Source organism: Doryrhamphus excisus, linkage group LG8 (genome assembly GCF_037039965.1).
Source record: "Doryrhamphus excisus strain RoL-2023G ecotype Guam linkage group LG8, RoL_Dexc_Guam_v1.1, whole genome shotgun sequence".
Lineage (NCBI taxonomy): Eukaryota > Metazoa > Chordata > Actinopteri > Syngnathiformes > Syngnathidae > Doryrhamphus > Doryrhamphus excisus.
This window is the reverse complement of record NC_136364.1, coordinates 13,352,922-13,380,297: the sequence shown is the minus strand read 5'-3', so window position 1 is coordinate 13,380,297 and position 27,376 is coordinate 13,352,922. Positions and strand designations below refer to the sequence as shown.

Below are 27,376 nucleotides of genomic sequence, written 5' to 3'. Positions count from 1 at the left end.
GCCTATGTATTCATGGGAAATGGAGATACGTATATAGAGTATTGGAGTAAATGCATCTCTCCTCTTACATAATACAGTCACTTATGTTTCCTGTTCTATGGTTATTATGAGGGATAATAATCATCAATATTATAGCAATAAATGCCTTTCAACACCGGCCACAAAAGGTAGTACTATCTGTGGGTAGTACAATGGCGGCCCGCAGTGGACCCTGCGCCCAATGTCGTGTCTCGCCCTAATGTCTTGGGCAGCATTGTTTCGTTCTCCCTCATTCTTTCAGTGCTCAGGTGTGCCAAAACAAAACAATGTGGAACTGAACTGCCGAGACATGCCGCGACAACTATCCTGCGGTGCTAGAATGTTAACAATGCAGCTTTCGAGGAACAAACACGTGATGGAGTATGGTGAGTTCCTGAAGCTCATCGTGTGATCATCAGGCAAACACCGCGATGCAACAACGCTCGCCCGCATGTGCAAGACGGTCAGAAGGCTAGCAAATAACCTGCAAAGTACTTTTTCTATTTTGTTACATTATATTTTCAAAATAGCCCAGAAATGGCCCCCGGGCTGCACTATGGACACCCCAAGTAACTCATTAGTGTCCAGAAACAGGACATTACTCCAAGCTATGCTAAGCTAAGCTAAGCTATAGCGCCTTTGTAATGTTGTTGCATGGAACTTCCTGGCCAACACTGTCCGTATTCCATAACCACACAAAGAAATGGAAGTGACACTAATAATTCCAACCCCTTTTTAGTTGCCCCGTCTGGGAAGCAGCATCGTTTGACAGGACAGAAACGGGATGCCGTGTGGTGACAACTGCAGGTACGCTGGTCAACTTGGGACCGGTCTCCAACTGTCATGCTCGTCCCGTAGGACGCCCGAAGAACACAAGAGTTGCTTCGATTAAAAAAAGCCTAGCGTCCTCGTCCTACTTGCGGCAGCCCTTCATCAATTATATAATAATAAAGATGTTTAAATCCCATTGTTCTTGTCTTCGTCAGGCACAAAGCTCACAGGCAGACGGATGCTCGCACGGCGTCTTCTTCCATGATTACTGTAGCTCACTAACTCACCCACACTGCATTACGTTCCCTCGACCCCCCCCAGTTGCCTTTGCACCTGGGAAACGCCAACAGGCTGAGTCATTAGTTTTTTATTGACTTGGTTTTTGGACTGTGAAATATTGCTGGCCAATGTCAATATATGAATATGCAAATAACCCAGTATGTCTTTTGGTGTCACAATAAAATCAAACTTGCCTTGATCTCTGAAGCAAAAAAGCAAAAAGAAGGGAAGCACAGTAAGATGTAAAGTAGACGTGGGGGAGGGAAGGAAGGGAAGAGACTGGCCTTAGTGTCTTTTTCGGGCACAAGGCCTCGCCATCTGACACCTGCCACTGAGTGGGCATTAATGCGCTGTCTGCTTGGCAGGAAGCGAAGGCCACACAGGAACCCAAAGGAGGAGCGTGTGTGTAAACAGGAATGTCAAAAAGCAAACAGTCAAAGGAAACGGCGGCCTGGAGTGACGAAGACGGCACCTGCTTCCCTCGCAGCCTTTTAGGTGGCGACGGCACCATGAAGGCATCACTTGTTTGATGTCTGACTCGAAACAGCTCTCGTATTGGAACATGGCGATATATTTACTTCAGGAGACAGCAATGCAGTCTGACTGGACGCTGCTGTGTGTGTGAGGAAACTGTGGTGCTGTTACGAAACATCAACCCTGGATGGTCCAAAAGAGTGAGCCTATTCCTTTGGAAGTCGTCCTTTCTCTTGTCATTACCACACAGACGAGTGCCTTCAGTCATGAGGGATGCCACTGCAACATCTCCACATAGCCATCGGCTGTTTGACGCCCCTGCACAACCTGAAACTCCATTGTTCCAGACCATCATGGTGCCACCTCCACTGTGCCGTGTGGAAAACCTCTAATGTGGGATCCTCTAGCCATGCCAGTAATGTTGGAAGGCATCAGCACCGTGAAGGTTACATTTTTTGCCATCATAAAATGAGACGGACTACGTTTTAGCCAAGACTATGGACTTAGGGGGCATGGTCTTAGACTTTTAATCAGCTGATGAACAGCCGGGTTCACTTTTATGCTGCTTTACTATACATTTCTTACTCTACTTCTTCTTATTGTTGCATTTTAAAGCTTATTTTCGGCTCTTTAAGATCCAACAGTTGTAAAACTTCTCTCAACTGGTGTATTGATCAGTTGTTTATCGTGGCTAATTGGACCTGAACGCCATCAGTGAATTTCTGCAAAGCAGGAATCAATATCAATAAATGGAACTAATTTGAACATGGAAAACTTAAAACTGCACCAAATGTGCTCTCTTCTATTGTGGAGTTGCATCATCGCCTCTTTGTGCCTCTTGTGCAAACAAAAGACTTCTTTGGCGGCGTCTTTGAGCGGTCAGGTTGAAAAAAATGTATAAATACATTAGCCGAATGAGGTAATGACAGTAACAATATAATCGTAGTAAAAACAGCCCTCGTTATTATACAGTATATAGACTACTGCATTCAACATTTGTTTTCTCAGAAGTCAGAAGTTGTGTGTGTGTGTGTGGTGAGAAATGATGTCACCAACATCCAAAAAAAGACAATAGCTCCATTGCACAACAGCGTCTGTGTTTGAATCCCCACCTTCCCACAACAAAAATCCATCGTTTAACATGCAGAAAGTACACAACTTTGAGGGATATTATTAGTCCTGCCACAGGCCAATTACCTTGAAAGGCCTGGCAGGAGTGAAGAGCGTTGGAGGAGGAAGAGCGGCAGCACTTAAAGTTGAGCGTGAATACCGATGAGGTGAACTACAGAGGTGCATTATGCCTGCACAACAAGACATTCATAAACGCCACCAGCGTGCAGGTGACGCTCGGCGCCGCGGCCTGCCTGACCTATTCATACTTCAACGTGAGCTTCAAGCAGCACAGAGATCTCATGCAAGCGCACATAAAGGGACGCTCGTGTCAGCGCTGATGTAATCGTTGCACACCGAGCGCTGGTATCATTTGCTAACGCACGGCGGCATGCGCGACACAGGAAAAACATTATGTTCCGCATTGATAATCAGCTTTGATACACATCAGCATGCTTCATTCCGACGCCGTGGGCTTTATAGATGGTCTTTTACACCCCAGTTTCCATGCAGCACCTTGTCAGCATTATTCACAATAAAGCTCTGCAGTCGCTACAAAATGCATAATCACATTTCATACAATCTGGATGAACACCAGAAATACACATGTGAATTAACCCGTAAAGGGGGGGGGGGCGTGTGAAACATTGCACCAAACTCATCACTTGACTAAAAGTGCTGTGGATTGCAGCAAAGCACACATCTGCAAGCAAAACGGCTCAGTAGGAAATGGGACTGGAACGCATTCCGTATATAAAACACACATCCCAGTGTGTGTAGTCGTGGGATCGACAAACCTGGGGGCTTTCCTATGAGAAATACAAAGGTGCAGCTTTTTCCCAGCCATGCAGTCATCAGCTTGATAGCCCATCCACAATCACAGACTTTGCCTCAGAGCTCCAACTACCATCGATTCTCTGCTGGCTAAATAATAGCCAAATAAATACTCCCTGATCGCCTCTTGCTCAAAGCCTGCCCGAGTCAAGCTCCGAATGAAACCACAGCAGCAAAATGACAATTTTCATCTTCTTGCACTTAAACAAATAATGATATTTGTTCATTATTTGTTTATTCCTATACATTTTTATTTCTATGATGCACTTCTTGTTTTCCAACACATGTAGACATGCTGGAGTTATACTGTATATACTGTATATACTATATATACTATACATACTGTATATACTGTATATACTACATATACTGTATATACTGTATATATGTCAACAACAAAATTTTATTTTGTTCCTAATAATAACAATATGTTATTATTATATTTTTAATATATAATTCCAAATATTCCAAAAAAATTTCTTTATAATATTAAGAGTTTATTCTTGAAAAATAATGTCTTGGTAGAATACAACTCTTTTGTCTTAATAGTTTCATATATTTTCTGCAGATTCTGACCACATGCATAGAGAGCGACCGTATGGATAAATAAGTGACCCATGGGGACTCACCATTGACCGTCAGGTGCACCCAGCTGCCGTTATGGAAGGTGTCGGACTGCTGCTCCAGCATCAGGACCCTGCACTCGTACCAGCCCTGGTCTTCCGAGCGCACCGGGTCGATCTGCAGGGAGGCCTTCCCGTGCAGAGAGGCTCTACCTGCAAAGACAAGACAGGGAAACACCGCTTATACCAGGGTTCCAGGGACTAGGGTTCTAGTTGTTTTGTTTTTTTTGCCTGTAGCACATTCCAATATGATAAATTATCAAGAAAACTCGAGAAAAACAACAGCAAACATGAATAAATCAGTCATTTTCCAAGCATGAAGTCAAAATATGAAGAAATAAAGTTGTAAATTTACTATAATAAGTCCGTAATATCACAAAGAAAATGAGGATCATAAAGTTGAAGGATTAAATATATTTGTTTTTAAGTCATAATAACCCAACCAAAGCGTGAAGTTGTCATTTTTGGAAAATGAAGTTCTACTGTACGGAAAATAAAATCAGAATATTACTATCTCATAGTGACAATTCTTATGTAAACAAAAGTGCCTGTGGCCCACAATGCATTGTGCGATCGCGTAGCTTTTAAAGCCCTAAACAGTCGGTTTGCATGTTGGGCTTTGCCAAAGAAAATATATGATGCATATACGGTATGTTGTTTATTTAGAGTGTGTGTGTTTTAATACACCAATGTTGGACTTCCGTGTGTGGATACTTTACTTTATAAACATTGTGAGAACATTCAACAATACTGTGATGATAATGATCATTTTGGTCACAATAATCATGCTATTAAATTATCATATCACATCCCTGCTGTAACATAGTAGAATAGAAATACTAGAAATTACATTTGTAGATTGATATTTATTTTCATATATTTTTCATTGTATTTTTCTTAAAAGTAAAGTTAAAATCTCATCTTGTGTCGTTCTCATAGACTCAATCTTGGGTCTGGTCTGGTGACACCCCCGCCGTTCACCGTTCTGAACCATACCATGGTAAAGTGGAGTGTACTATACCAATGGTGGAGACGTGGTTTTACACTTTTTGGACTGCACGAGGAAGTATCCAGAAAAAAAAACACAAAGCAGGTATATTTAAAAAAAAACTCCACAGACAGATTGATAGCACCCTCTTATCTGTCAGCAATACAGCAAATGGTGCCTCACTCTCACTCAAATGAATATGGAAAAAGGAAACAGAGCATCTGTCTGGCAGTCATTCCTGAAGGCCACCACTAAAGCTGAATCAAAACTCCGAGGGTGAGGAAAACAGCCTCCCATCTCAAAGAAGTCATATGTTTCACACAGAACTTGTCCAGTTTGGCACTTTTTTTCTTCTTCACAGCTTAGGATAAATTGGAATTCAAAAAGGAGCAAATCACAAGGGAAGAGAGAGAGGTTGAAGAAAGGCAGCCTGAAATCCTCCGCTGCTCGGCTGTCCGTCTCGGATCTTCCAGCTGCCTTTGACAGCCCAGCAGACTCAAACGTTGGCTTCTGCTCAACCTGACAAACGTTAGCGAACTTTGATGTGTAAATGCAATAAGGACCCGCTTCCTGTACCTTTCCACTGGGCGTCTGGCTAACACGCTGGTGTCCAAGCAGCTAAAGCAGCCTAGCAGAGCTGCAGGTACATGCAAGAGATAGATGGGTCCACCCGGGACCACCATTATCACTGGGGGGGAAACGGATTGGTTTTTTGTTAGCATAAAATCAATGGTGTCAAGGGGAGGAGAGGAGTGTGGCGACCGCAGTCTTGCAGGAAAAAAGGCTGTTAGTCTTGAAAAAGTCAGGTCTATTTTTGGCCATTGAAGTGCTGAGTCGGGAGGGTGGAGATGAAGGAGGGAGACGACACTGCTGTAGTTAACAGCCCCGTACACCCAGGGGCCCCCAAAGACCATTTTGGGTATGCTCACGCTTGTCATGTTTAGTTTGCCACAGGCTAACTCCGCTCCTTTTATTCTACCGTATTTTCCGGAATATAAGTCACACTTTGTTTCATAGGTTGGCTGTTCCTGCGACTTATACTCCAGAGTGACTTATAAATGAAAAAACTGTTTGTTACATAAACACTGGACACCTTTTGTGTTCATGTTTATTTTTTGTGTAGCTGAATAAGCATGTGTTAGCAGATCTTACACCTATTCAGCCTGTTCTCTATTCTTTTATTGTTAGAACTTGCCTTCCAAGAGGACGTAATGTCTGTTTTGGTCAAGTAGTTTGGAAAATAAATTGCCCTAAAAAATGCGACTTATACTCCAGTGCGACTTATGTATGTATGTTTTTGTCTACCTAATTATGCATTTTTGGCCTTGTGTGACTTATAGTGCAGAAAATACGGTATTCGTACCTCAGACGTCACAGTCAGCATACTTTCATCATGTTATTATACGTAGGTTATGGAAATTATAGACATGAAAATGGTTTTATCATGTAACTCAAGTAAACACAATAACACATTTTTAAAGCTTATTTCATTAAAGTTTGTTTTTACAATCAGCGGTGACCAAAGTGCGGCCCGAGAGCCATTTGCAGTTTGCAGTTTCTGTTTTTTTGCTCCACACCTGTGACCCTAGGGAAAACAGAAAATGGATGATGAATGGATGCACCCAAAAGTTCTGGTGACACCCCCGATTCAGTAACTCTTCAATGGGAGTCCGCTTGGGGGGGGGGGGGGCTTTCTTGGTCAAGCTCATCACACAAGTGTAATCCAGCTAGCTTTTTTTCGGTTCGTGCTACAGTACGGAACCACAGTTGTCAACGCAGCCTGAGACACCTTTAGTTGGTGAAGATCTTTGTGCAGGTTGCATACCAAACCCCATAAAGAAGAAAAGAATCTAAAGTGTAAGAAAAGAAGCAGAGAAGAGGATGTCTTACAAAGAACAGAACGTGAAGCAAGCCAAGTGTGGGCCTGTACTACACACACCAAGGCCATGGTTCCTTTTAACTCATTCATAAACAGAACTGTCGTGCTCAACGGCATTCAAACAGTCGCTGACTTGTGTGCTACCATGCGCCTCCATTTGAAATCCCGTCCTTAGCTAGATATGCCCTCGCTGTTGGTAGAAGGATGCTGCCATCTAGGAGGCGTAGAGGAGGATTCATGAAGATTCATGGCACCAAAGCATTAGGGACAATTAAGACATTTCAGGTGAAGGGCATCGTTGTTGTTAGCTGGATGGTTTCCATCAAACATTGTACCGGACGTGCCGAGACCGTGCAAGAACCCTTTAAAGGTTGATCAATATCTGAATTATGGTGCACAAAGAAACTTTTCACTGTTATCTAAGGCGCCAAACCGGACCCCCTGGTCTGCCCCGAGAAAGTCCGTCCATAAAAGTTGTGAATATGGTTAATATTCCAAGTAACTAAAACTTGAATGTATATTTATTTACCCAAATAATCTTTCATCCTGCTGGAAAACATCACTTCCCATCTCCAGCCCGCAGCGACTGCTCACATAAATCAGAATGCAGAAAAGCTGTTGTTAAAAGATATATGATTTTCTTACGCCAGCAGCCTGTCCCAAAGCCGGAGAATCCGCCGCTACAATTTCACAAGCTGTGCAGCTGAATTATTGATGGCGGCTTTGCTTTGGGTTGGCACAAAAATAGATGTTTTTAAATGCTGTGATTTACATATAGCCGCAGGACAAACAGGCTCGATAATGAAGGATAGACATGGTCTGGAAGGAGACGTGCAAAGGCTATCATTTAGTTCAAATGAATACAAAATATACATAACAAGGAACGGACATAAACACTGAGGAAATATGGTCATGTGCGGTAAGTTGAGTAAATAAAGCTGATTTGTCGGAAACAATTACCATTCATCCAAATAAGTCTTTACCAACTCAGATATTGAAGGAATACAGCCATCAGCAATCCTGTCGCTATAATCTATCTGACGAGATTAGGCTATTCCTGCTATTCCTGTTTGAAGATAATTCTTCAGAAGCCAGCGCAAGGCCACCTGGCAACGTGGACGCTGATGCTGTTTGAAAAGTCCACTCTGCTCACAGCATGACACCTGCTGTGGGTCACGTCAACAATGACACACCACAAGCGGCTATCCACGGGCGGGGTTGCCCCCCCCTTTACTGTGCACGGGTCCAACATAACCGAAAGACAATCCTCAAGTCGTGAGTCCTGATCAGGTGTCAGGTGTCACTTCCCACATGAAGGATGTAAGAGCGCCAAACTCTTTGCCTCTATTTGACAGCCCATTAACAGTCGGGAACAGGGGGGATAAATCTGACCTCATTCTGACAGTGTGCCATCTTGTCTCACACACACACACACACACACCTTCACAAGACACAAATTTCTGCTGTTAGAGCCCGTGTCAAGGCAGTATGTTGGAAAATTGACGATCAGCACAGGAATATTTTTCTTTAAGATTATGACGTGTTCCTGCGTTGTGTAATTAATCTCCAATCGGCTCACTTTCACTTCAATCATCGAGGAAAAGGGTGCACGCACGTCTCTGTCCTGATTATTTTGTGTCTAGAATGTGTTTTGTGTCTAATAATGTTAGAAACAAACATATTGGGAAGGTCGTAAGAAAATACAAATATTTATAAGATTCCTACTAAAATTCACCAAGTGCGGTCGGGTCTGAAACCAGTATAAATGGGGGGCTACTAATTCCATTGTGGAAGGTGGTGGCTGTCATTAATGTCCTGCGAATGTGGATGCATACCAAAACAAGGCATTATAAAGGTCCTGGTGCCAACAACAAGGACAGTCCCTGGACACACAAAATCATTTTGATGCTAAATGACGCCAGCAACAGCTGCTCCAAGGCGGTAATGTGCAATTAACGTTTTATAAGCAAGTCTGACGCTCTTCTCAAACGTTGTTGCCGACCTTAACAGTTCTGGCACCGCACACAACTTTCCCTGACCAATCAAGGGCACAGCAGGCAAGGTGCATTCACAAACAGCAGGAATTCTGAGCATCAACAGTACGACAAAAGCAGGTCAACAATGACATGAATTGAATAAGAAGAAGATTAATAATCGCATTAATCATCGTGCATAAAAATGCACATTGTTTGAACGTGTTGAACGTGTTGGGACGAACGTGTTGGTGCAATTGCGTCATGCACAGAATTTGAGCATGAATCTGTGCACCCACACAAGCCAAATGTGAAAGCCCGAAGGTGCGAACTGGGCCCGAGCACGGTACAACTGGCCACCGCCCTTCGTGAAGAGACACGCCCCCTTCTTAATGTCATTGTTATTTGCATATGTAGCAGATGCCAGCTGGTGTGCAATGGGCTGGTTGGCTAGCGCTGGTCCTGGGACTGTGACCACGGCGACACTTACCAGTGTACTCTGGATCCACATGAGGAGGGTAGAAGCGGAAGTTGATGAAGAAGGGAATAGGCACTCCAAACTTGAACCACTCCACCACGTAGGGGGGCTGTTGGCCGTCCAGGGGAGGGGACACGTCGCACCCCAGGATCACGCTCTCGCCGGCGCGTGCCGTCACAAACCGAGGCTCCTCTCTCACTCCGTGGGCACCTGAGGACAGCAAAGGAAGGTCACGTCAGGACGTTCATGCTGACGCGGTGATGCCTAGAGGATATCAGGAAGTAATTAGGTGGCAATTAAAGCACATCAACAAAATGACTCCGATGCAATAAAACACCATTCTCTTTATTGAGCACTTGCGGTGGAGGATAAAGCAAATCCCCCCCCCACCCTCCCACCGTGAGAGTTTTGTGGTGGTGCCACGCTGTACGTGATGTGAGCTGCCAAGAGCGCCGCCCTAAACCCCCCCCCCACCCCCAGAGCGCCACCGGGCTCGGCACTCCGCCAGAAAGGCGCAGGCAGGCTGCCGAGCGTTATTATCAGACGACTGAAAGGTTGCCGTACCTGCATCAGCACAACGCTCCATCCGGGAGTGAAGTTTGTCCAATTGCCCGCCCACAGTCACATCCCATCCCGTCTTCCATTGAGTGGCTGAACGGGATTAAGGGATGCTGCTGTTTCACTCCAGACGAACAACCTCAAAGCAGCGCCTGCTAGTGTTGGCCGTGACGCTGCCTGAACGACCATGCAAAAACCGCCCAACTGATTTCAGGAGAAAAAACGATCAGATCTTGAATTTGTCTTTTATTGTCATTGTTAGAGAGAGCATTTTGCCCATTTTCCTTACATTCAAAGTCGGAATATTGACATGCGCTATAAAATGAATGAATATGATAGAACTAGCCGTCTTCACATGCCTAGATTATTCAACTGGAAACCAGTTCCCTCTGGCATTCATATATAAAATGCCCTCCAGCATTCCAAACAAAGTTAATGATATGATGTGCCATCAAAAAAAAAAACACAATCTTATGTCTTTCTTTCATCAATAATGTTTTCCATCAAGTGTCAACATTTGGCACTATAATCAACAGTCATTGAACGCACCACAGTTATGTACAACAAGACCCAAAAGTGCTCTTCCTCCCTGTCCTATTATGCCGCTGTTTTTGCTAACATATTTGATGCTCATAAACCGGCTCTAGGGACAAATATTGTTGTTAGAACATCATTAAAACGTGAATACAGCATAATAGGGGCCAATTAATGAGACAGCGGTGGATCCTTGACGCTACCGAAAGCCAATGAAGTGGAGCGGGAAAGGCTAGCATATATATATGTATACTCCGGATAATGTTCCACTTCGGTCCTGTAGGCGGCAGTCATGTGTATTACTAGATGTCGGTGACGACTGCCAAAAACTGATGTTTTCTTCACTATGTCATTATATCATCTCTGGGAAATGTCCTCCTTTCTTCAATTGTGCAAACCGACATCAAAACGCAAACATTTTCACCCGTTTCTCCTCTCTGGAGGCCATATGGATCACTTAGTGGTTGTGTTCATCATTTTAATCGGCATTATCCTGTCATAGAGTTAATCCACTTTAGTCGTTTCAGCCGGCACTGATTCTGCGCTGAAACAGAGCAGATTAAATCAAATTACACTTTTCTTTTTAAAGGGGATGCGGTCAGACGGTTATCTGGGCTCAGCCTTGGAATCTGGAAGCTTTGTTATGGCGCTGGAGCTAGGGGACATCCACTCATCTTCTTTTTCTATGTTGCTTGTCCTCACTAGGGTGGGGGTATGCTGGAGCCTACCCCAGCTGTCTTCGGGCGAGAGGCGGAGTACAAGCTGGACTGGTGGCCAGCTAATCATAGGGCACATATAGACAAACAACCATTCCCACCCACATTTATACCTATGGACAATTTGGAGTGGCCAATGAAGCTAACACGTTTTTGGAATGGGGGGGAAGCGGAGTACCCGGAGAAAAAAAGCAGCTCCACACGGGAACCCACACACTGAAAGCTTTCTATACCTTCCAGATTCTGCACCCCTTCCTGCAGTGTTTCTTCCCACCCAAACGCGTCCCCCACTCCACTGTGATTGGTCACACTCCCAAGCTCTCCAGGCCTTCTGGACAGCAGCCGAGCTCATTTTGTCCCATTACTTAGACAAAACAGTTAGAACACCGATCAATTCCGACTCGTCAACCACGACCAAGTAACGTTGGAGAGGTGTCAGACTTCAGCAACAGTTCGGCGGATAGTCCAGCTTCGCCCACATTCACAAAACGGTTGTGCGTCACAATGACAAATGAGCATGGATTTCTCCAACCACTTCCACCTGATGCATTAAAAGGAACGGTGTAAAACAGAGAATCCACAGCCGTCTCAGACCTCTTTAATAATCTGACGCTCTGGCATGGTTTAACACCAGAATACAAGATTGTAACGACATTTACAGGTCGGGAAGGTGGAGAAGCATAATGTCGAGCTTTAATAATAACAATAATAAACATGGCAGCTGGGATTGAAATAGAAAGCGCCATTAAACAGCCTTTTACTGCCGCTATGATAACCAATTGATATCAAAAGCTTTTTAAATTCCCAACCCCCCTGAGTGCTTGAGATATCCTCCACAACTTCACACTGGATGCATTGTTTGCTATGACTAAGTAGAGTCACTTGACGTGAAGCACGAGCCCCAACCCTGCCCGAGCGTGTACAATATGCCCGCTGATGAAAAGCCGTCATTTTCCGTGCAGACAGGTCAGGTCGGGGTTCAGAAGGGTTCTGGTTTCTGGCTTGACATTATTTTTGGATCCCCAGACTTCTACAGTAAATACCACAGGGCTAATAAATCTCCAGTCCCATTAGGGGATCCTCAAGGGGGACAATCAGCGTGGGCTTGATCACAGCATTTCGCATTTTCATTTCCTTAATGGATGCACAGTGACCCCACTAGGGTTTATGAGCACTTATTGAGGGGAAATATTCCTGCTCTCAACAACATATTCATGTGATCCAAGTCTCCATGCTTCCACGACCGCCTGTGGCCTTACAATAAATAGCAGCGCAGATATTAAAGGTTCAACACGGCAATATGTAAACTTTGTTTATGCATGTCTGTGAGATCCACACAAATCAGACACACATCTACATATCTATCCTCGGCATCCGCTGGATTTACTGCCGTGGATTTAACCGGGAAAACATCTCAGTCACCTGTCAGATAAATCACACAAACTGCAGTGCAAAAGAATATTAATACAGAGGGAATACATAATTGTAAATATTTCAACCGACTGTAGGTTTAACAGGCCCAGTGAAAGCTTGAATTCCCATAGCGTGTTTAATAAGATGCATTTCTAATAAAAAGCACGGCACAAACATGAGCACAAGTTAGCAAAGCAGCCGAACGAAGCCCCGATAAACCCATAAAGGTTTCATCAGCGGCTGTCCATAGCGACACACCATAGCAGTTTGCAATGTTTCCACTTGTTTTCAAGTGGTAAACACCATAAAATGCTTCCCACTCAGTACTTGAGTCAATATGGTCTAAAGGCAATTCGAGGACACAATTACAGGCTATTGGAATAAAAACACGGAAGCTGCTTTAAAAGAATGTGGCGGAAGCTTGAAATTGCAATGAGGTTAAAGTCACACAAGACAAAGTTGAAGCTAGTTATTTAGGAAAACAAACACCTCCACACCATCATGGTTGACCTTCTGAGACTTCAGTTCGGTGACCATCTAAAAGAACAAATGAACAAGTGCTTTTTCTTTGGCTTGCGCGTCAGTTACATGTCAGGTGGCATACAGCATTGTACAAAAGGCAAGGACCAAGGAAGAATCCATGGACATTTGGTGAGGCTCTAGATAAAGGTGACAGTCGTCATACGTTACGAGTGACTGAGCGGCATCAAAGGGGCGGTCCGCACTCTTAATGGGCACCAGCAACGTAACGGCACATACGGTACGGTGCTGTAGGCTGCAGATCGCCCGTCAAGGACATGCATCCGCCGGGCTGGACGGGCCACTGACAGGGCGGTAATTGAATGCCAGGCTGCGTGGCTGAAGGTCACATCCCAGAGGATGTACGTGTGTAGTACAGTACATGCGAGCGTGGAGGTGATGGCATCGCAAAATCCCTGCTATCCTTATCCTTATACGTGTACGTGAGCAAAATTACATTTTGGTAGATACAGCAATTTATGGTCATCATAATCATAATTATCATCACCCCCTGTCCCAGAATGCAAATGATAGAGTCATATGTCTATGCCGACGTGGATGAAGCAGGAAGCAGGAGAAATAAACATGGATGCCAATTCCCATGATCGACGAAGGGGAAACTTAATGTTTGATATTTCAAGTGCTGTTCTCAGTGTTCTGAACTCCTGTTTCCATGCCAGACACACATGAAGCAGGAAAATGCTGACCTCCATTTTGCCTCAATTGCTTCAATACCTAATTGGAATATATTTGCTAATTGTATGACCAATTACCGTATTTTCCGGACTATAAGTCACACTTTCTTTCATAGGTTGGCTGTTGCCGCAACTTATACTCCAGAGCGACTTATAAATGAAAAAAATATTTATGTTACATAAACACTGGACACCTTTTGTGTTCATGTTTATTTTTTGTGTAGCTGAATAAGCATTGTGTTAGCATATCTTACACCTATTCAGCCTGTTCTCTATTCTTTTATTGTTAGAACTTGCCTTCCAAGAGGACGTAATGTCTGTTTTGGTCAAGTAGTTTGGAAAATAAATTACCCGCAAAAAATGTGACTTAAAATGTGACTTATGTATGTATGACTTATGTATGATGTATGTTTTTTCTACCTAATTATGCATTTTTGGCCTTGTGCGACTTATACTCCGGAGCGACTTATAGTCCAGAAACTACAGTAACTATACACACAGGAATGTGACACAATCAGAGTGTCTGCCTTAAAAAAGCTAATTTGTTCACACTCAAATCAAATTCAGTTGTGATCTTAACCTCTCAAACACAAACATAGTTGGACTAAAAACCATGAGCAGGCTTTTGCATCATACACGTTGCACATATTTAGCATATCTACCAGAAGACATCATGGAATTCTACGTTCAATCGCAAGCAACAGCAGGCCTGCACTCTGTCGACTTCTAGAACCTGACACACCACAACGACATTTGGGCACGCTTCACAATGACCCCTCCCTCCCCCACGCGTCTGCTGCTTCAATCCTTTTTTGTGTGGCGATCATTGAGGATAGATCTGCTCTCTTCATTATTTAGCTCTCTTTAATTGCAGAGTGGCCTGCTCTGATGTGCGATGCTTAGTCAGGGATGCGATAGATGTGCTGACACCTAAGCAAAGCCCAATGCAGAACAGAGAGAGAAGAAAGATGGCGGTGGCTTGCCAAAGGCACAAAGGGCGAACTAACACAGTGTGGCTTCCAAGTGCACATTACAGGACACCTTTAATAGCATTTTGACGGAGCTACCTCAACGCTAACACTCACTGCCCCCCCCCCCCCCCCCCCCCCCCCCCCCCCCGTTGGAAAGACCTGCTCCATCAGTAGTGTACAGTACAGCCGACATTGCAATAGGTTTCCGTCACAAAATCCAGGAATGTGACCGAGGTAGGGCTACAGCAAATTATTATTTGCTTAGTCGATCAAACTGAAGCTTGTTTTTTTAATTCAAGGAGTGATCAGGTAGGCTCCAAAACCAACCAATTCAACATGAAAAACAGGCAAAAATATCAATCACTGTTTTTCAAAGTCAAAGCTCTTCAGTGTGAATATCTTGTTTTGACAAAACACAAACATAATAGGATGACGAAGGAAATATTGACATTTCAGAGGCTAAAATCAAAGGATGATTCATTGAATACCAACGTAGTTGTTGATTAATTAAATAATCACTTTATCATCAATGAATTGCTACTGGTGGATGCATCAGCCAACCAATGTGCACCAGAGATAGAGGCCATCGGACACCAAAGCACTGCTGCTGCTCCCACTGGTAGTGAGACCAGAGTAGGACATGTTTTGTGTGGCATCTGGAAGTCAGTAGTACTACAAAGTGATGGTGATCATACTGGTACATCCAATTATTGCTGTTAGCATTCTTATTTAGGAGCCTATCCCAGCTGTCTTGGGCGAGAAGCGGGGTCCACCCTGGACTGGTGGCCAGCCAATCCCAGGGCACATATAGACAAACAACCATTCCCACCCACATTCATACGTATGGACAATTTGGAGTGGCCAATGAAGCTAGCATGTTTTTGGAATGGGGGAGAAAAGCGGAGTACCGGGAGAACATGCTGACTCCACACAGAGATGCCCAAGGAGAATCCAACCCAGGTCTTCCTGATCTCCTGACTGTGTGGCCTACATGCTAACCACTAAATCATCGTGCAGCCTCCCATTAGCAATAATAGTAATCAAATAATTAAGATGTGATTACACAACTGACTTTAAGCTTCAATTTATATTTTCTGTCTATGGCATTTTTAATGGGCTTCAAAGTGACACTATTGTTAAGATAGCCATAATTGTTTTACAGTAACTATAAAGTCTGTCATGTGGCACAGTTTCCCAAGGGAAGGGGTCATGTTCTCTTAGGGAACCACAGCTGCCCAGTCCAGGTAGCACACATGCAGCCCTGGACCAAGACACTACCACCAACATGCTAAATTGTAGGAAGTTATCTTGGCACTCACTTGTGTTGTCAGCTATTCAGATTAGAATGGTTTCAGTGATAGTACATCTATAGTACACCGAGTACGGTAAAGTATATCCAAGTTTCATTTCTATAGTACGGACAAACCTCGGTTATCATACATTGCCTCAGTTATTGTTCATGTTGGACATAACAAACCAATCTGTTTGTCCTGTACTACGTCATTACACAGCAACGAGTGCCCAAATAAAGCAACCTATGGGTTGGTGTCTGAGTGTCTTTTTCATAGGTTTGATATTTTTGCATATTAACAACAAAAACGGCCCATTGTCGCCGCAAACAATATAAAATCTACCAGACTCCCTAGACTCCAGTCCGGGTTCTACTGGCATGCCTTTGGCAGTGTGATTGACAGTCATGCCACCTTCAAAAATATGATCTGAATCTTGTATTTAAAGATCCACATCATCCAGTGACACATGTCTCAGTCGTGGGTCTCAGGTGGAAAAAAGCAGACAATAACTGACCATCTGACCCAAAGCCAGTTCAACCAATACGTCACAGGAAAGAAAAAGCAGTCCAGCATGGAAGCGGAAACTGTCGCCATCCTAGCCTGAAAGTAGTCCTAACGGCAACACTTTGCCAATGTCACTTAATTACTGCTTCACTTTGATTGGTTGCCAAATCACCGTTGACTTAGTTGGAAGTGACCTCCAGCCCTCTGGACCATATGCTGCCTCTCCGGCGAGTACTTGGCAGGAAATAATAATCAAAATAAAAACACACTTCCTCGACCATCCGTTTACTGCGGCCGTTTGTTCCTGCCTGAGCTATTCTGATACAGTCCCACCCAACGCCCCAGTTTTCGTACCATTCTGTTTTTGCCTCAGTGCCTTTGCTACGTTGGATCTTAGGTATTAATGAAGATGTAGATGGACGACTCGCAGCATTGCGTGTTTATTCAGCCATCTTGCATCACACCCCCAACATTTGTATCCAGTAGGGCTTAATTTAGCAATAATAGGGTTCCCTCAATTTTCACCACCGCTTGTCCTCACTAGGGTCATGAGGGTATGCTACGCTATGCTATACCAGCTGACTTTGGGCGACAGGTGAGGCACACCCTGGACCCAGCCAATCAGGCACATATAGGCACTCACATGGACAATCAGACCTATGGACAATTTTATTGGATTACTGAACATGCGTAGTTTGGAATGCTGGAGGAGTATGAGATACCAACACAGATCCGTGTAGCCAATATGCTAACCATAATCCACCGTGCAGCAGACAATAACTTCCATTTTGGTAAAAGATGGAATTATTACTATGAAATGTGGTGGAAATGTAAACATTGTGACCGAAATAGAGATGAGAAACAACCAAAGACTAGTTGTTGTTCTTTATTGTCTCTGCAACTGGAGTGTTTCCATATCATTCACATATTTATCATTACTTTTTCATTGTCTTTTAGACCAGAACTATAGTTATTCTTTCTAATATATATTTTTGAACACATTAATTGGATTTACGTTAAAAATGAAAAATGACTCTGGTTTTCGGACATTTCAGTTTTTCACCTTTTATGCTGCACTCCAATGTACTGCAACTGAACAGACAAAGAGTCAAATTGATGCCTCATGGAAGAAGTGGCATCTGTAAAGCAGACATTTACAGTCCTGCAATACACGGCATTGACCCAAAAAATAGTGATTAGAAAAAGATGTCATCTGACGAGAAAAGAGCATGCCTCGCTGCAGGCGGAAGGAAGAATGCTAGCGGAGAGCTGGACAGAAAGCTTTTAGAGTGGATCTATGCCGTGTGGGACAAACAGGAGAGGAGCGTCCAGATAAAATGTACTCTATTTGTTTAATGAAGGTCAAATAAGACCGTACTGCACCAGGTACCAGTGGATACCATGTTGAGAAATCCGTAGAAAATGTTGTAGAGAAGCGTGCAATAGAAAAGATTGGGGGGGGGGGGGGGGGGGGGCTCAGATGCTCAGCAGCTGACTTGTCCTAAGGCTTAACCATGCAGGGACTGTTAGCCAGTTTGCACAACACCGACTGGCAGGATGTTCCTGTGAACATGCAAACATCTGTGCTTTTCTTGTTTTACACAAATATTAATACGTATATATCTAAGTATACTTGATTCCTGGTCTGAAAATGTTTCCCTTTCCAACATCAGATCTTTGCCCCCCGGCTTCACCGACTTGCCTCCTGCCACATAACAGAAAAATAATCCCAACTGGTGTTGACCCATTTACTTGTCTTGGCAGCTCTGACTTTTTCTTGCAGACGACAACATGAGATGAACACTCATCAAACAACTGTTTCCATGACTAATGGCTGACGGGCCAATGGAATCACATGGCTCTACTTCCTGGTGGCAAAGAGGGTGCTTTTTGTATCAAAGTGACCAAGTTAGGAATATCATTTCTGTATCCATATTTGACTTGACAAACTTCTTTCTCTGAATCTGACAAAGCAACATTAAGAAGAGCAGGCTTTACACTCGTCATAACTGCAACTGATTCAGCTGTGTTCAGGTGTACTGCTGTAACGGATGCCAGCCAAAGTACGCTAACTCCCTGGCACCTTAAGAGCTGTGCAGAGTTGACATTTCAGGTTGTTAGCTCGTCGCCCAATGTCACGCAACTTCACTCTCATTTAGTGAGGATTTGTCGTTCCAGCCCTGAACTGCCTTACGCTGCCACCAGGTCAATTGTGCCATGCTTGAGCCCCCTGAAAGGGAGAGGGCCCCGCTGGTACCACTGGAAAAGGTGGGCTAGGGTGTGTACACTGGCTGTCATGACTGAAAGACTAAATAATCCAAGAGTCAGAAGGTGCCACGATGTACTGAGATTATCTTAACGCTCCATAGCCACATAATATAATAGCATAATACCATAATTTACACCAATTTAGTTAGCCTTTCCTCCAGGTAACTGATAGAGGCTCGGCCAACTTGCCAATTAAATCCACAGAAAAGATAAGGCAAACGTCAATATTCTCTTGCTAGTGTTAAAAACGCTAAATACACATTAGCATGTTCTGCTGAGCAGCAGGTACAAACCCGAATAGACACATCACATGACAGTACAGCTGACATCTTCATCAGTCAATGCCTCCATTCCCTGTATGACTCTTCTCTTGGACATGTCTGGGATTCGCTGCACTCGTGTAAATAAAAGGCGGGTGTTTGAGCACACCACACTTGCGTGTTGTGTTGCAGCCCGTGTCACCTTCAATGCAGCACCCAAAGCAGACACTCTCACATCAGCAGAACAATCTAGCACAGGGTCTCACTGTGATTCGACGCGATCATGTTGGCGTCAGGCGTGTGCATGCAGACCAGTTTTGACTGGGTATGTGGGGGTCACTGGGATCAGTTACCAGGCAACAGCTTGGCGCCTGTCTCCCTCGTCTGGGCATGAATGGGAAGGCAAGGTTAAGTGAGTGCATCTGTCCACACACATGGAGTAAGCACTCCTGTGGAAAAATGCACTTCATGCTTGAAATAATACAGCAGCGTTATCTGCACACATAATAGTATAATAACAGTATAATAATAGTAAAATAGTATAGCATGGCAGTGCCGTCGTGTGTGAACCTCATACATGCATCTATCGACTGACTGCCCAAACGGAGAGTGCATTTTATCTGACACATAATGCATTATTTAGCTACTTTTCCATCCGGAGGGCTCAGACGGTCACACCCCTTTCAGGAGGACTCGAACGGGACTGCTGTGCTATGATCCCATGCATGCACACGTTTTGCCATGCAAGCAGGCCTCAGCTGGAGGAGATTGAGACAGGAGCCATGATCAATTGTTGGCTGCATCGATGCACATGTTATTGCATTGAATTACCCTGGCCTGAACTTTGGCGTGGAAAAGGAAAAAAAGGCTTCTTGTTGCAAGAAAATGCCATGGATGTCTCAAGCAGCAGAAGAACGCGCGCGCGCACACACACACACACACACACACACACAAGCAAACACACACGCACAGATGGTGTGCAAATGCAATGTGCGGGTATATTGCACTTCGACTCACCTTGAGCGGCCGTCCCTCTGATGCTGAATACACTTGCTATCAGAGTGGCCACATACCAAATCATAGTACTATTGCCAGCCAGCTATCGCCACGCAAAGTGCCCCGTTCGCTCGACCAAAATCTCTCATATTCGACCTTGCGCCTCCCTCTTCTTTAACGACAGCCGCTGCTTCTCACACATCCGGTGTCGTCTCCCCAGCGTAGCCTCCCTTCATCCCTTCCCTCCCCCGTCCTTCCATCCGCATCCTCTCCCGATGAGACTCAGCACCTGCACCGCCTCGCTCGTCTCGCCACACACGGAGCCGTTTTTTTTTTTTTTTACGAGCGGCTGAGCCGAGAGCCCCGGAATGGAAAGCGCAGCCCTCCCTCCCCTACCTACAAATCCCACCCCCTTACCCTCACCTGATTGGTTGCGCGTCGGACCTCTTGGCGGGGATTGGCTCCCTCGCCAGAGAGCCTCCGTGCGCCTCATTCAAGGTGAGTTGGAGCGTGCCGTTGTAGTGGAGCCGCAGAATCATGCGCACTGACGGGGAAACACGTCTTGGACATATTTGCACCAGCATCCATCCCTCCTGGAAAATACAACATTCATACATCTTAGACCATCACAGCCTTATTCGCTGCGTGTGCATCGTTTCTGCTGGGTGTGGCGACAAATGAATGCAATGCTTCCACATCCACGAACATGCAGCAGCTTCCACATGGTGACCGCTGATAAGGCTGCCGCTATCCAATACACCCCCATGCAGCCCCCCCTCCTCCCTGCCGTCTGCATCCATGCATGCATGCATGTACACACGCGGATGAGGACAGGCCGAGAGACTGGCTGGCTTTCCACCAAGGACCGTCTGTGTTCTGCAAATCTTGAGTTATTACCTCAATGTCTGCCCTCCCTTCCGTCTAACAAGACTGGCACATTTGTGTCTGAATCACCAACACACCAATCCCACTCATCCAGCTCCCTTTGGAATGAATTAACACTTTGGAGTGGACCTGCAAAGCCTGCTGGCTATTCAGCCACGCAATCGCTGAACGGAGCGCATTTGACACACTCGAGCTACCGAAAGGAGCTAATTCAGGTGTGTTTGGGTGTACTGGCACCCAAATATAGGGAAATATAGGGTGCCAGTTCAGGAGGCAGTGCATACCTGCCTCCATCTATTCCATTCGCTTCCGCTTATCCGGGTCCGGGTCGCGGAGGCAGCGTGTCAGTAGGTAAGCCCAGACCCGCCGGTCCCCAGCCACCTCCTCCCGCTCTACCGGGAGAACGCCTAGGTGTCCCCAGGCCAGCTGTGGGACATAATCCCTCCAGTGTGATCTGAGTCTGCCCCGGGGGCCTTCTCTCGGCTAGGCACGCCTCACCGGGGAGGACTCGTTGCCCGAGCCACCTCAACTGACTCCTCCACCCTGAAGCAACTTCAGAGTAGAACAAGGTCCAGCCCCTCTTGAGGAGTTTGAGGTAAGTCCGATGTCTCAACATCTTGTGCAAATTTGGACTCCTTCCCCATCATGTCCCAAGAACCAGGTTGGCACCAAAAAACTTCACAGCTTTTCTTCCCGTCACACACACGCACACACTGAAGAACATTAAGTCTGGTCTCAATTTTGCCAGAAAACATCTTGATGATCCCCAACACCTTTTAGGCCTCAAACACAGGCTCCCAGGCTCACTAGAGGCGTGCACCATGTGATGCGTCTTCTGCATAGCGCACAGCTGCACACACACACACAAAGTTCCCATCGTGCTGACACAGCAACAGCTACTACAAGAACCTGCAGGCCTGCTCCTCCTACAGCTGCATATGAGTTGTGTTTCCATGGCGAAAGATGCGTGACATAACAGCATATGACTTATGAGGGGGGTGTCGCAGGGGAGATTTGGTTTTGGCTTTTATTTTCCATGACAGAGTTGGATTTCCCCATGAGCCGAGACAGAGAAAACGATAAGAACAGCAAACAGTAATCTCTTATGCAACCAAACTATCGGTTTTAGGGAGGAGACACGGTGATAGACTATTAGAGGGGCAGAGTCGGAAGATGAAATCTCCTGCTTAAATTCAAATATGACAGGGAGGGGGCCCTGAGAAATAACTTGGGGATTATGTGTTGCATAAAGCCGTCTTTATAGAAAAACAAACAAACCTGAGATTGTTTTAAGATGAAGTTTGGCTGCAATATTCCCATCCATAAAGAGGTATGTATTCACTATTTATTATATTGGACTTGAATAATGCAGGATTGGAATGAAAAATACTTGCCCCGTGCCCCGTCAAAACCACTAAATGCACCACCGTACTGGACTTTATTTATTGACAGTTTAAAAGTGCTTACAGTAATCCCTGCTGGGAACACGCCGTTTTGTGTGTCTGCAGCTTTAATGCTAATGAGCTGTGTTTGTCCACAAGTGGATGGCTCCATGAAGTGCACTTTATCCACTTTACATATACGGCACGCGGTAACTTGTTGTTTTATCCCATTACTCTTTAATCAAAGACGTGTTCAGTAGAATACTGCATTACTGTAATACTCCATAGCTGCAGCCCTGCAAGTATCACATACAACAACGTAACATGAAGTGGAACAGGAGGACACAAACATAAGCGACACGACACTAGCATAGCTACACACGCAACATCATGCTAGTTTGGCGTATCCATTGCAGATAGTGTCTTTACAGAATGTTCATCAAAACAAAAAAGCCTGACATCCGTGGTCTAAAATAGGCAAACTGGTGCACAAGCTCATGATGTCAAATCCTAGAACAGACACAAATAGTGGAGTGGCGGTGATGTATGGATGTGTACACTAAGGGCCCCATCCAGCATGTCAACTTATCCTCCATGACTAACCTGCCTGCACGCCGTCGGATGACCAGATGTTCTTATATGGTACACCGGAGCAGGTCTTGTTACGGCCTGGTCTCAGTGCAGCGTCATGGCCAGGGAGTGATGGAAGCATGCACAGCAGGACAGAACATCTCTGCTCCACCTGATGAGAGCCAATCCAAAGAATATAAAAATATAATAATGCTCAGTTTCAGATTATTGCAGATAGATTAAGAGCTATGTGTTTTCACAATGTACCATCCATGAGAGTCAGGTTGCTTTATTTATGATGAATGCTCTTGGCCAGGGCTGCCCATAGACAATTCCAAAGCCCCCAGCAAATAGGTATTTACATTTTAAAGTTAAATTAATTGATTTAATTTAATCAATTAAAATTAAAATTAACAAAATAAAATAATACAAATATATATCTTTATTATCTTTTACTTGGCTTAAAATCCAGTGTCTAGGGGTGTCTTATCTTCATCACTATTGATGTCTAATGTCAACTATTTGTTTTATTTATGACTGGCAACATTTCATTTGTACACTACTTTATTTACCAAGCAGATGGGATAGGTTCCAGCATTCTCCCGAAGTTAGTGCGTACCCCATGAACGTGATATCCGCATCCATGTGGGACAGAAACAAGGTCCCAACTAACCGCATTGCTTGTTTTATCACAGCAAGTCTTCCAGGTTCTGAAGCAGCAAAACAGCCCAGACCGTCGCACTACCACCACCATATTTTACTGCTGATATGATGTTCTTTTTATGAAATGTCATAGTCATTATTCCTTTGTTCCTATTTTCTGATATTTCTCCTCCTGTTTCCTGTTGTATGAGGCAGGTCCGTGTCGCTCATAACACGGCACTTCGGCAAGATGTGAGTGACATGTGCTGTTAAGAGTTAGCAGGGGGCACAAGGCCTCAAAGTCACTTTTGGTCTTTGTCTCTGCCTCTCACATGAGAGTCACTTGTCATGTTCACTGGACATCAGGAGAACCTGCCTGAATGGCTGAGCAGTGAGGACATTGCACTCATTACGGAGCGCTGCCCTTCTTCAGCAATCTTGTACGGCTCGACCGCGGCTTCAACTCAGCTGTCCTGGAAGCCACGTTTTATGAAAAATTATGTCGGTGCAAGATGGCTCTTTCATATCTTCAGTATGTCTTTTTTTTGTGCTTTTCTACATTACTGGAGTGTTGCTGTTTTTTTATATTTACTGCAAAAGCTCCAAACGAAGATCTTCTATACAACAGGAGTGCTTTTTTTTTTTTTTAAAGGATCTACGGCAAAAGTGCACATCAAAGATCCACTTCATAACATGAGCGTTCTGCTGTTTTTAAGGACCGACTGCAAAACAGATTTTCAGCAGTTTAAAGGAATCTGCTACAAAATCGCTCATCAAAGATCTTCTATACGACCAAGTGAAAATTATTCTACATGAAAGGAATTTTAGCATTTTTTTCGGTTGCAATAACATTAGTCTCCCCCAAGTTCCCAGTTTGATGCCACTCAAGTGCCAAATTGTATTGTTGTATCGCGCGCTCAGGTCTGATTGGGTGAAGTTCCATCCATTGATTTTCTATGCGGCGTATCCACACTAGGGTGCTGGGGTATGCTGGTATGCCTATCCCAGCTGACTTTAAACAAGAGGCGGGGTCCACCCTGGACTGGCCACCAGCCAATGGCAGGGCACATATAGACAAACAACCAATCATACTCGTATTCATATCTTTGGACTGTAACTGCAATTCACTAAGTTTGACCAAAATATGGCATTTGCTGGTTTCGCATCTATTATTGACCATCCAGGGATAAAATATGTCAAATGTAGTCACGTTCTGTCAGCATGACTAGAAATGAGTCTGGAGTGTGAATAAAATGAATAAAAACACGCTTCATGGTGATGCTGGTTATGCACCGTTGCCATGGTTACACACATCCCTTCACAGGTGAGTCATATGCTTGACTGGAAAAGTGGAATTCATCTCATTAATGCAGAAAAAAGGTGCTGTGACGCGGGTGTGGAAGTGGTAATGCGGGTGCCAGGGAAGTCACGGCTCTGACTTTTGTGTTCAACATCACGCTGCTCTTTGCTGACCGTGATGGAGGTAAAACTGCCCGAGCTAAGCAAGGACCGCTATATTTAGAGAGTCCGTGTTGTTTGTTTTCAACTTCCTGGTGGGGACTTGATCAGTAAAGTTTACTCTAGAGTATTTCCAGCAGCTATTTGGACTACAATATTGTTGTTATATACACTACAAAGGCGGCCATGAAAAGACTAAAAGATGAGCTGACTGACGGATAGTCGGCAGAGCTCCAGGCTTGGTTTTAAGATGTGTAGCGAAGCCTTTACAGTGTATTTATTTTGTGTTACAAAGTCGTCCTTTGTGAAGTGGACATGTACACGAGGCGGGATCATCTAGGGGTGGTAGGGCGGCTTTGGAACCGTTTGGGCACCTCGTCTTTCAACAGTGCAGCAAATAAGGGAGAGCGATCATATTCATCCAGCCTTTCATATTTCATATCTGCTGCTTCTTATTGACACTCTTTATATCGCAATTCAGTTGGATTACATTATATTATATAAAATCATTGATATATCTTCATCTATCATCACGCTATGCTATGCTATGCTATGCTATGCTATGCTATGCTATGCTATGCTATGCTATGCTATGCTATGCTATGCATAAACTTTAAACTCTACATTTCAATGTTGCTCAGAGGCAGGGAAACACTGCTAGCTAGCGTTTTGGTGAAGAACTGCAAGTCCCAAACTCAACCCTCATGAAATATCTTGCAATGGCACAAACCGCTACAATGCTAAATGCAAGTTATTTGACCCATTTGTAGGTTTATCATAATTAGTTTGTCTGGTTACAAATTGAATTCACGGATGTTTCTAATTCCATGACATAACTCATTTCTTTGCCCAACTCTGCTCCGTTAGTGTGGTCCTGTGCCTGGCCGCTGTAGTCAAGGCTGGGTTTATACCGCCATCTACCGGTCATCGGTGGGACTACACAGTTGGTCCATGCAGCTCCAAATTGTAATTGATCAGAAAAATCTCAAATTAAAATAATGTTTGTTGATCTTTAAGAGGTTAGAATCAACCAATCACTGAATTAGCAAAATTAGCCTACAATCAACCGATTGACCATCTAGACAAATCAACTAATCTTGGATTTGGATAATTTTAAATGGCGTCGTGAATGAATTATTATGTTTTCCACCATGATTTTAAGCTAAATGCAGACGTCACAAGCACATTGTCAAAAACGATGAACATGCATTTCCTGTCTGCAAACAGTCCATCTTCCGCCCGGATGCCCTTGTGTGGAATGGTCGTCCACAGTAAACCCTCATCGTGAACTGAAAGGCAAGCTTTAAAGCGCTTCACCAACGCAAATTGGAAACACGCTCTGGGAATGAGGTCGGCTATTTCTTTAAAGCGTGACTTTAATATGCCTCTGATCAGAGATGGTGGAGTGGTTGTGTTTGTCAACACCTATGCAACCCCGAACTTTGACATCTGTAAATTGCACATGAAATTTCTCACACTGCTCCATTGGCAACAAAACATCCACTCTAACGTTAGAGTTTAGCCCAATCACCACCAAATTTGCGACACAGTAGAGAACTGAGACACGTGTCAAATTTGATCTAAAGTTGAAAAACATGGCTGCCGTCATGCAAAATGGGCGGGACTTAGCAACTAAAAGCCTACTAAAAGCCTACTAAAGATTGATTAAAAATGGTAAGACCAGTTGAAAATTTGCAAAGACTGTTCTAAGTGGTTTTGTGTCAGTTTTGACATCTCGGACGCACTAAGACGTTCATCCTGAGGGTTAAAGAAGAAGTCAAGCGTTAGACCCCAATACTGTAAAAGTCACCTGCCCTAAGCGGAGCATCCCATTGGCTGTCTGTCAGGACACGACCCCATCCTTGGTCCAAGTGAAGGTTGTCCGTGGTGCCAATCCGATAACCATCAAACACCACCTGTGACTTTTAGGAAGAAAAAAGGTCGTCAGAGGCCTCGTCTCCTTCCAATTTCAAAGAGAGCGCCAAACATGGGACGTTGAAAGGAGGAAGAAAGTTTTATTCTCTGATGAAAAAAAAAATGGAACCTTGACGGTCCTGATGGCTTCCAATGTTGCTGGCATGACAAGCAGATCCCACCTGGACCAGGGTGGGGGGGGGGGCATCCTGATCCCTCAGTGGAACAGTGGAGGTTGTACAGGGGTGTCAAATGGCAGTTGGCTATGTGGGGATGTTGCAGAGGGCGTCCGCCATGACCGAAGGCCCTGGTCTGTGTGGTAATGGATGAACGATGTCGCGCTTCACCAAGGACTTCTAAACTGAGAACATT

General features: G+C 44.5%; 1 protein-coding gene across 5 annotated transcripts in view; it reads right to left on the bottom strand.

Moving 5' to 3' along the window:
• The window catches only part of igsf9ba (immunoglobulin superfamily, member 9Ba), a 48,640-nt gene extending 28,170 nt beyond the window's left edge, over positions 1-20,470 (bottom strand). For 2 of the 5 annotated variants that reach the window (XM_058079902.2, XM_058079903.2), the window contains exons 1-3: positions 20,175-20,470; positions 9,440-9,637; positions 4,116-4,262 (exon numbers count right to left, since the gene is read on the bottom strand). In XM_058079902.2, coding sequence (XP_057935885.2) covers positions 4,116-4,262; positions 9,440-9,637; positions 20,175-20,238 — 409 coding nt within the window. In that variant the 5' untranslated portion in view covers positions 20,239-20,470. The remainder of the gene's footprint in view (positions 1-4,115; positions 4,263-9,439; positions 9,638-20,174) is intronic. The other 3 variants (XM_078792870.1, XM_058079901.2, XM_058079900.2) reach the window with 2 other exon arrangements.
• Between the last annotated feature and the right edge of the window lie 6,906 nt (positions 20,471-27,376).